Source organism: Chironomus tepperi, unplaced genomic scaffold (genome assembly GCF_022539635.2).
Source record: "Chironomus tepperi strain 1889 unplaced genomic scaffold, CSIRO-AGI_Ctep_v1 contig_89, whole genome shotgun sequence".
NCBI classification, from domain to species: Eukaryota; Metazoa; Arthropoda; class Insecta; order Diptera; family Chironomidae; genus Chironomus; species Chironomus tepperi.
In genome coordinates this window covers 227,265-238,783 of record NW_027226211.1, presented here as the reverse complement: position 1 = coordinate 238,783, position 11,519 = coordinate 227,265, and the positions used below count along the sequence as shown (strand labels likewise).

The following is an 11,519-nucleotide window of genomic DNA, read 5'->3' as shown; positions in this document are numbered from 1 at the left end:
CGGTTTTTTGACGTTTTCTCCGCGGGGAAAAGGACTCACGCACGCTCCAGCTAAGAAAGCAAGTGAATAAGTAAGTCTTATTCACTTAATATGCTTATTTGTACCCTAAACCATTCTTAGTCTTAGTCTCAAGAAGAATTACCTTCAGCCTTCAGAATTCGTTGAAATCGGGACTCAAAAAAAATCCCAGCAGTGCCTTAAATTTGATTCAGACTTCCTTTCAATCCCGAGTGGAGAAAAATACGTTATAACTAGTTAATGGCAAGTTAATGTCCAGTTGATGACTAGCTCTAACGTATTTTTGTCCACTCGGGAATTATCCCATAATTCTTCAATGATCAACCTTTAGTAACAATGCTCCTAAGCTTGGAATCATGGCGATTAACTGCCAAATATTCCTCATGTTTCCACATCTCCACAAAAACTGCTCATATGACACCATCAACCCAAACCTACTCTCTTACTTTCCTCTTTTCATTTATATCCTTACAAATTCAACGTTGTTCCATTTCTTGTCTTTCCACTCCAAAACTGATTTTTTCTATTTGTTTGTATTTTTTTTCTTCTGTGTGTAAAATCAAATCTTTATTTCAGTCTACAAAAATAAATCAAATACACAAAAAAACGGAAGACATTCAGCAACAGCACTGAATAACAAAACAAAAAAGTAGCAAAAAAAAAATTCAATTTAGATCCTCAAAGCCATCAAGCCCAATATTTACCCATCCACTTAAATTTCAATAATCTTTTTACTCGCAACATGAACCTTTTGTGCGCGTCCGGACGGATCAGATGGACATCCCCAATCTTTTCGTGGTATCCATTGTTTTACTGTTTTAACGCATGATTGATTTGGAAATATTCTTTCAAATACTTGACGAAAATAGAATCCTTCCTTACTCAATGGTGTATTATATGGATATAGCTGATTTGCCATCTCAAATTCCTCATCTGTTATATGACTTCCTGCATATGAACGAATTGTATCGATCCAATTGTAACCGACACCATCGGAAAATTGTTCCTTTTGTCGCCATAAAACCTCATCGGGTAGATAATTGCCATCAAATGCAGAACGTAAAATGTACTTTTCAATATTCTTTGTCTCGCTCGTTATCATACGATCTTCAGGACGTAAACTCATCGCATAGTTGACAAAGTTAGTATCCAAAAATGGCACACGTAATTCAACGCCCCATGCCAATGATGATTTATTCGCACGTAGACAATCACTCGACCATAAATTTAATACACGCGATACCGTTTCGTAGTGAAATTCTTCAGCATTTGGTGCACTATGAAAGTATAAATATCCACCGAGAATTTCATCAGCACCCTCACCAGACAATACCATTTTTAGTCCATGACTCTTAATGTATCGCATCATAATGAACATAGGAATCGATGCACGTATTGTTGTAACATCGTATGTCTCTAAATGATATATGATATCGCGTATACAATCGAGTCCTTCCTCAACTGTAAAATGTATTTCATGATGTTCACTATCAATATAGTTGGCGACCATTTGACTGTATTTGAAATCTGGTGCACCAGTTAAACCGACACTAAATGTCTGCAATTTATAGTTTGGATCTTTTTCTCGCATTATTTTTGTTGCTATGGATGCAATGAGGGATGAATCGACGCCACCAGACAGTAATGCACCGAACGGAACTTCACATTGTAGATGTGAGCGTACGGCTGATTCGAGCTTATCACGGAAGTCTTTGAGGTTGACTTGTAGACTTGGCACTTTTGTAATCCAGTCTTGTTTGAAGTATTTTGTGAATTTCCACTTGTTGGGTGTGCCGAGTTGATGACTAAATACACTTCCTGTTTGTGTTAATTATAGAGAGAATTATTGGATTTAGTATTGGATATTTATGAGCATTAAGATAAGGATATTTGGACTATGACTGTTGTTGATAATTTCTAATGTCGAAGCTGAAGTCCTTTAGTAAATTGGAACCAAATTAAATGAATTTGTACTATAAATGTTGACAATTCCCACCCAAATCAAACTCTATCTATTTGTAAAATTGTTACTTGGAATATCCAGATGAAAATCTAGTTTCCCATTGAAACCCTTTTATCCATCAACAAGCACATTTCATCACATCGTACACGAGAGACTTGAAGATATAAATGAATTGTAAATTGATATAAAGAATGTTTGTATAAAGATAAATTACGAAGCTTTTACGTTTTCTGCTTTAGCACTTTATGCTTTCAATGGTGATTGGTAGGGGTTTTTGGATGGTCGGTTATTGGAGTGGACGGTAGGTAGAAGGATGTAGAAGAAGTTAATGATTAATAAATGTCACGGGTTTCTCAGAATAGTAAGTTAATCACTCTTAACAATGGATTGATACTTTATTCATACCTAACACTCAATACTGTGAATAGGTACTAAATATAGGTACTATACATATGTGCTGTATATAAGTATATAAGTAGTTTTGCTCGAGCTACTCAACACTCGAGTTAACCAATAGAAATGCTGCGATATCCACGATCATGAACTTGTTAAATCACTTTATTCATTCATTCCTAATCAGAGTTGATTAAAAGGAACTAGGGTTGGACAAATATTCGAATACGATTTTTTCCAACCCTAATAGGAACTACCACAAGTGGCAAAACTTGATTTGGAGTTCATTATGAACCAAATGTGCACTATACTGTCCATAAGGTACATTTTTCACATTGTTAGCTTTTTGAGAGCAGCCTAAGGATTCAGAATTAATCAAAATTGATGAAAATGTAATTGAATCAGGTCGGCATTCTTGGTACAATCAAGGTACAATGATGAAAGGCAACTGATCCTCGATTTTGTAATTCTAAAATTTAATTATATTCTTAGAAATCTGCAGAACTCGAAGTCGAGTCGAGTCGACTTGAAGTCGGCTACATTTGAGTCGAGTCGAGTCGACTCGAATCGACTTCAACCATATCAACTTCGAGCTTTGGTAATCCGAGAATCGTCGTCAATTCTATCAGTTCTATCTCTAAATTTTCCAAACTTTAATTCCTAATCTGTACATAATTCATTTAGAAGCTGATCTGAATAGCACAAGTCGGTTGATCGACCAATAATCAGTTATTAATCCGACATGACTCTGGTATGGGTTGATTTACTAGATTCTGGGATAATCTAAAAAAGTCTGGCACCATGCCAGAGTCACGCCTGCCTAATTCTGAATTTTAGATCGACTAACCGACTTGTGCAATCCTGTTGCTTTTCCTAAACTTCCCTAACATCCCATAAATAATCCAACATAACTGTTGCTCCATAAAGTCAAGTAACTTCCTTAAATCAGCAACAATCTAAAACCTCAGAAATCAAAAGCACAAACTTAAAAGCTTTCCAGCTTCCACCCAACCTAGAACCTCTACTTCTATCCAAAACATATGAATGCTGATAAATTTCATTATTTATTTCACCAAAAGAGAGAAAAAAAAAAACTTTTTTTTTCCCTTCCGTTTCTCATCTTCAGCATTAAATTTTACTAGTTTTTTTTTTTCAGCACGAAACGTTACACGTGGGAAAACAAGCTAGTGCTATGTATCAACAACAGCATGCAAGGTGTGTGAGGTAGCAGCAAAAAAAAGCGAAAAGTTTATCCATTCACACAAAACAATTGGATACTTACCAATGGGAAAGTTTTGTACGTACGGACATATTTCAACCAAGCACTTCATCTCACTAGCCATCCAAATATTACCGCTCATATCCTCACCAATATACATTGATAATATACCAAAGGGACAACGTGCTGCAAGTATTTTCTTATTTTTACGATCATATAATGCAAATGCATACATTCCAGTCATATGATGGACCAAATCATCACCATATTTCTCATATAAACCAATAATGACGTCACAATCACTACGTGCTGCATATGATTTATTGTAAAATATTGATAACTCATCAGAGATTTGTAAAAAGTTATAAATTTCACCATTTGCAACAATTGTTATGTTTTTATCGTCGGATTGTAGCGGTTGATCACCATGTGTAACACCAATAATTCTTAATCTCTCATGGACCATTATGATGTTATCGTCTTTAAAATGTACAACACCTGTTTTATCTGGACCACGATGTCGTTGCTTACTCGAGCACCTGTATGCCATTTCTCTTAATGGCTCCTTTGCCTTTATGCTACTTAATGCATTGTCATGTCCGTTCATTATGTTGCCATTTTGGCATTGTGGATCGTTGCATTCATTGCCAAATATTGCAAAAATTCCGCACATTTTCTTTTTTTGGTATTTATTGTGTCTCCAAACGACTCGTTATCTAAAATGAGACAGAAATAATAAAAAAATTTTGAATTCATTTTTAATGTTCATTAAAAAGACTTTAAATCAACAATGTTGGCAATCGTTGCTGTGTATTTACACATACTTTATTCGCGACCGTGCTATTGACCTCATTATGAAATCAGAATGGATTGATATAAAAGCGCAGAGTTGCAAAACAGGCACATTTGACAGGCAAAAACCTTACAAATTCTTGATAATTTATATGGTTTTGTAAGAAAAACCTTACAAATTATCAATAATTTTCACAGAATTTGTAAGTTTTTTTTTCTTACTAAACCGTATAAATTATCAAGAATTTGTACGGTTTTAGTCTGTCACAGGTGCCTGTTTTGCAACTCTGATAAAAGGTCCTTAGCTCTTCTTTATTTCCAAACCATAAATTTTGATTACATTTGGAAATTATGATCACAATTTTGTGTAATTTTTTGAGAGCATTTTAAAGTTGGTGATGTTGGGGTTAGATTAGAGCGGTTTGGGAGATTAAAACATAGTAAATGCATTTATGTACTCATTATGTGAGCTTTTTTTGATGTCAATTAGGTATTTTAGAAAGTTTTTGTCATTGATAAGCTAGAGAATTAGTCAAAAATAGATTAGTAGTCTGTTAGATGTCTTTGTCGAGTGATTGACAAGGTTTTAGAACTAAATTTGGTGAGTTAGATCACAATGCAATCGGCTCGAATCCTAACATTCAAAAAGTATTGCTTTTTCAAAAGCTGAGACACGTAAACTGCTTAATGAACGTGATCAAGGCATAATTAAAGCTCTGGTCAACGTTTGGTTAAAGAATGTGTTAGAAACATTTAATTTGACTACAAATATAGGAATGAGAGCATCAAGATTACCATTCAGAATGGAACATTGATCAAACAGACCTGAAAGTGCCTTTGTGAATTGTAATATTCATTCCAAAGAAGTTTGGTTAAATAAACTTACAACATATGAATTTTCAAACAACCTAAATTGAACTTGAATCATATACATAAGATTGCTAAGCATAATACACTAACAACTAAGTTCTTCGACCTACATACAACTTAGTTCTTATCTCACTCACAATTTCCATACGATTAATAACAAAACACCCCAAAAATGCATATCCATATCAAATCTAAAAAAGGTCCCCCAAAACTATCAAATTCCATTCAGTGACTTTTGTACTTTCTATTTCACATGATAAGAGCTAGAAAATTTCTTCAAAATAGCTTGCAGCAATTTAAACTTGATCTTAAGAAGTGAAAAAGAAAACTTGTGAGAAAGTTTTTCATCTACTGCTGCAAGTTTTTGGCTCAAATGAAATTTATAGAAAAAAAATTTGTTGTAACTTTTCCTCAGCATCCGAAAAATGAAAAACTTTACTTCTTTATCCATAGGTGTAATGTTATCATCTTAATGGCACTTATTGTTATTAGTGTAAACACAAAACTATTTTCAAATCCGGAATTGCTTTTTTTGTCTTTTTCTTAAATAATAGAAGAACTGAGGGAGCGTTCGGAAGCTACGGAGAGAACACCTGAGCATTAACTTCACATCCCGTTGGGAATTCTAATCTCACATCTTGGCATTGTTGCCCAATCTCGATCTCGGTCTTTTTATCGGTCCCAATCTCGATCTAGGTCCCTGTATCAGTCTCAATCTCGATCTCAGTCCTTGTATTGGCCCCAATCTAGATTTCAGTCGCTGTATCGGTCCCAATCACGATCTCGGTCTCTATATCGGTTTCAATCATAAGCTCCGTCCTTGTATCGGTCCCACTCTCAATTTTAGCCATTGTATCGGTTCCAATCTCGATCTCAGTCACCTTCTCTGTCTCGGAAACCATCTCAGTTTAGGTCTCCGTCTTAGTCTTGGTCCTAATTTCAACTTAGGTCTCCCCTCCCTCTCCAAGGTGTTGCGTGATTCTCGAACGTTCCCTCTTTACGACCTTTTGACATCCACCCCCAATTGGGGCTTAATCATCCCTGACACCCTTTTCCTAAACTCTCCTCATCATCCTTAAAGCATTACGTAACAAGTGAACCAATCCCCTAACTTAAAATAAAAAAGTTAATATTTTTTCCTCTTAGATTCTTAAATTGTATTTCCCCATATAATTTCCCATGATATTGTCTAACTATTATCATGTGCTGTGTATTTCCTTGCTTGTAGCTATTGTAACTTTATGATCTATAAATTAAACTTAATTAAGTGTTGAATGGAAAATGAAAGCATTCACTTTTTTGTGTATATGTTTGCAAATTAGCACCAAATGTGAATCGACAATTGTACATAATATTGCACAATGAAGCATGAATTGAACAGGTCATTGACATAATATTTAAATTTATTGCTATTTTTTGTGTCTTCATTGATTTTGAATTAAAATTTGGACTATTTGAAATAAAATCAATTTTTAATGCTCTATGTCAGTGATGGACAACCTTTGTGCTGCGGTACTTGGAAATGTCATGAATCGTACGTCGTGTGCGGTTTCGATTGAGCCTTCCCTGCAACTTGTAGATGTGTCGTGACACAAAGGTTGTCCACCACTGCCCTACATTCATTTTTTCCCGTTTAATTGACATTTTATATACATTAATTTGAGTCAGCTGGTCAGCACACGTTGTACAAATGTTTTGACTCGCGATAAGAATTTTAAACTAAATTTTTATGAGCGATAATTACGTTTTATGATTACATGAGGTTGTTCTGATCGTCATATGCCTAATACTTTTTTTGTCTGGTTAGCATATTGTAGTGGATTATATCACTTCCTATATAATATTCTCTTGTGATAGTTGTGGGAGATCTTGGGAATTAATTAAATTATTTTATGTAGGAAGTGAGATGGGTAGTGGGGTTGTAATAGGATTTTAATAGGTCAATATAGGACAACAGGTCAACACGATGTTCATCTGCGCAGGATGAACTGATTTTTCATGGACTTATTGTCCTCCGTCCTCTACACAAGTCGTGGTGACCCGAAAAAAAATTCCAATCACCAACTAGAGCTCAAATTTGACTCGAGTTTCATATGGCTGCTCATACGGAGCTCTGCATCAAACCGTCAATTATACGTCATTTATGACCAACTCCCAGTCCATTTACATCCAATCCAACCTTGTTTCTAACTCATCATCACCCAAATAACTAATCTAAAATTCACACAAAAAAAGTAAATGACCTACACTCAGACTTCCTCCTTATCAATTTATGTCAGAAAAACCAGTTTGAAATTATCAACGGCAGTTGAGCTTTAAGGTATTTATTACAAAATAATAATCTACACACACGTGATAAGGCAAGTGTGCCTGTATGGAAAATTTCGCTTTCATCTTCCTGCTTAGATTGTAATTTTTGCATATTAGTAATCAGTAATTAACGTATAGTAATCTAAAATATTTTTAATATGAGTGTTGCAATGTTGATGAGAATTGAGGACATTGTTGCAGTGAGAAATTGACGTCAGTATTAAGGGTTGAATGCTGATTTTACTTTTAGAAGGAAGCTGTCGTTAGAGATAGTAGTGCACTTGGTATCGGAAATTGGCAAGTGGTAGCCAGCAATAGAACCAGCTTCAGGCGACTTCTGTGATAGGTCATGGATCAAAACTGATCTGTACGACCAACGAACAACAAAAACAACATGCTGATTTCAAGGACTAATTGATTTTCCCAGAAACTAACAAAATTAGCCGGTTAAGCCAGGAACAGAAACTTGTTCAAACGATTAGTTAATACCCTAAGATTGACAATGTTGGAACTAATCATGAATCAATTTCCCGAGTGAAACAGACGGAGAAATGGATCCCTTAGGATCTCCATCATGGATACCATCATTAACTTCAAAATTGTTGAAGATGAAGTTATTGATCCCAATTTGGAATCGAACCTGACCATCTCTTGATTGCCGGTCAAGTGCTCAGACCACTAAGCTATTCGACTTAACCATTGGATTTGGCAATTGGCTAATATATTAAGAAACCCAATAAGGAGACTAGACGGCTTCCATTTGGTATTAATAAATGCATCCCTGAAGGAGTCTCAAAGGATCTATGAGTGAGTTTCCTTGATTTGTGTCAATAGGGTTCATAACCTACTGCAACAAATCTCATCGAATTCCTAATAAATCCTACACAATTTTCATCCCAAGTACGTCAAATCGAATCAAAACAGGTGGCTACTTTGCAGCTGTCAGTTCTACATTCCAATCAGTTACAATCAATTACACATTAATGACATTGTAACATTGTTTAGAAAACTTATATACCCGGAAGAATTATTGCTTCAGATGTGCATTTTTGATGCTGTTTGCAGCTGGTCTTGTTTATATTTTTACTCGCAACGATTGATGTCATTTGATGGAAAACGTAAATATTTTTAATGAAAAATGAGAGAAAATTTTACAATGTTGCTTTATATTTAAGTTATAGAAACTACCCTAGACATACATAAAGCATGAATATGCAAATTGACTATCAAAAAGCAATTGAAAATTTTCTTATTTGATCATCAAAAAAGTTACTCATATCACATCAAAATGTGCACTTGCTCTACACCTGCTGTGCCATTTATACGCTTACGAATTCAAAATGCTCAACTAGATGAGTAAATACCATACTGAATGAATCAAACAATGCAAATACATCACAATTGAGCTATTAAATAATCAAAAAATTAGAGATGGAAATGATTCTTGGTAAGTATGGAATGGATGTTGGAGTGTACTTTGGGGGGTTGAATAGGGGACTAGGGAAGAGTATTGATTAAGAGGGTGTATTCTGTTAGGTATAAATTGAAATTTGGGTGTATTTGGGGGGTCATTAGGGACTGGAGTAGCAGATACTTAGATTTAGTAGAGAAGGTGTGTTCAGTTAGGTATAAATGGAAGTTGAGGTGTAATTTAGAGGTTGAGTGGGGACTAGAATAGCAGATACAAAGAGAAGATGTGTTCTGTCAGGTATAAATAGATGCTGGGGTGTATTTGGGGGGTTAAAAAGGACAAGAGGAACAGATACATAAGGAGGGTGCGCTTAGTAGCTGAAGGAGTAGTCTCAAGTCTTGGAACTGATACATGTGTTAGTAGAGGCCTTAGATCGCTGCCCTTGCTTTAGTTTAGTGCAATTTTATGAAGTTTTGAGTCAAAGTTGCCTTATTCTTAGAGAGGGCGTGTTCAGGAACTGATGAAGCTAGCCTAAGTCGAGTAACTAGTGAATGTGCTAGTAGAGCTCCTAGATAGCTGCACTAGCTTCAGTTTAAGACAATTTTATGAAGTTTTTAATAAAAAATGTGAAAATTCTTGAATATTTCCATCCATACATGTAGCTACAACCTCTAACTAAAGCTCGAAGCTAAGTAGAGTTCGAAGTCAACTCGGATTTTGTATGGAATCGAGTCGAGTCGAGTCAACTTTGAGCTCTGACCCTAATTAACTCCCTCAAATCAACTTCAGCCCTAACTAGACATTAACCACATTAAAATATCATAATTCATATCACATTCAGTCTCAATTTTTACCTCTCGCAGCTCCAGCAACAGCGAAAGCATTCAAAAATTCTTACAAAAAGTAATTAAAAATCTGTAATTAAATTTTTCTCTCCCATTTTTTTGTCTCTCCCCTCCATCATGCTGCTTTCGCTCATTTCATTCAAATTTAGAGTACTCCATAGATATACAAATATAAAATGGGAATGAATAGCGAAAGAGATTCTTAATTGCTTTTCAATTTGAATATGCAAACAAAAAAAAAAGTTGAACATGAAAATTGAAAAGCGAGCAAATGGATGGAATATTGAGGAGGAATTTTTTGTCTGATGGGAGTTGATTTTGTGTAAATATTGCTTAACATTGGCTCAACACCTGTAGATTTTGATTGAGATATGGATGAATTTGCTGATTGTTAGATATTGAATTTATGTATGATTGCATTTAGGGATTCTGAATAACATAAATCGGATAATCGATTAAAAATTTAGCATCAGAACGACGTGACTCCGATTTGGTGCCGGGCATGTAACTAAAAAGTATTAAGTACCATAAGTATTACATTGAGCAGCATTAGCTTGAGAATGTAACTCTAATACATTTGGAACATTTGCGTTACATGGGCGGGTTTTGCTTAAATTTGGCTTAAATTTAGCCGTTGAAGTCATATCAGCCTGATGCCGAATTTCAAATTGATCAATCGACTTGTGCTACTTTAGGATATGCTTTCCGAGCTCTAGGAAATTGGCAAGTGATGATTAGCAATGTAGCCTGATTCATGCGTTATTTGAGAGACGAAATGAATCATAATTGATCTTTTTGGACAGAGAAGTAAGTAAGTAAATTATTAGGGTTGTTAGTAAGGCACACGACATAGAAATGTCCGAAAAATATTGCTCTATGACTGCGAGACTCTAGCCTGAGTCAAGTCACCCTTGCATCATCGGAAAGCAGACATGAATACTCATAGAAATGTCCCAAAATTCGAACTCAGGCCGACTTGACTCTGACAAGAGTCACGCTGGCATTGAACCGGTTTTCGGTCATTTCTACGCTGTGTGCTTTCCGGGTTTGTTATTCACTAAGACTATCTATTGACAACTACTTGCTCACCACGACCAATTTATGACCAACACCTAAACTGTCTCCCTACACTTGGAACATCCATGAGAAAAATCCCTAAAATCACTTTGACACCAATGCGCTTTAAATCAATCCAAATCACTTCCAACTTGCACTTCACAATTCACCCACCTTCCTCTTAATTTCCACTATTATTTAATCCATTCATAAATTGAATGGAAAAGTATTAATATTTATTTATGGTACTTGCCTGCAACCAGTTGAATGTGAATGAAATCAATAGACTTTAACGTAATTTAAAAAGCACTTCTATATGTGATGCTACACACTTGAAATCCTCAAATACTTTTTATTATTTTTTTTTTTGTCAGAACTAACGTCCGCGACTGTTTGATAAGAACTAAAGTTTAATAGGAAAATTCAATCAAATTTATATTCATGTGTGACTATACACACCACTATTCAATTTTAATCTCAACATTGAAACGTGATTGGGTGCTTGCAAGTTTTTTCGGTTGTTGCATCATCTTCTTTACCCTCACTCGAGCGGTTTTTGTTATTTTGTATTGTGCGGCAAAAAATTGTTGCTAGTGCTGTGAGTTTTTTTTTTTTTTTTGAATTAAATAAAATTGCTGATTT

General features: G+C 35.2%; 1 protein-coding gene across 1 annotated transcript; it reads right to left on the bottom strand.

Moving 5' to 3' along the window:
• Positions 1-577: 577 nt before the first annotated feature.
• On the bottom strand, positions 578-11,263 carry AsnS (asparagine synthetase). Its single transcript, XM_070635437.1, has 3 exons — positions 11,131-11,263; positions 3,657-4,309; positions 578-1,836 (listed from the first exon to the last, which is right to left on the bottom strand). Exons 2-3 carry the CDS (start codon positions 4,264-4,266, stop codon positions 731-733), a joined length of 1,716 nt encoding a protein of 571 aa, XP_070491538.1. The 5' UTR covers positions 4,267-4,309; positions 11,131-11,263; the 3' UTR covers positions 578-730.
• Between the last annotated feature and the right edge of the window lie 256 nt (positions 11,264-11,519).

What these genes read in the sequence shown, in the direction of transcription:
- AsnS (XM_070635437.1), bottom strand. Translation starts at nt 4,266, where the DNA reads ATGTGCGGAATTTTTGCAATATTTGGCAATGAATGCAACGATCCACAA. An exon ending in CGTACAAAACTTTCCCATTG is followed by an intron (nt 1,837 to 3,656) that starts GTAAGTATCCAA and finishes TAACACAAACAG; the next exon opens with GAAGTGTATTTAGTCATCAA.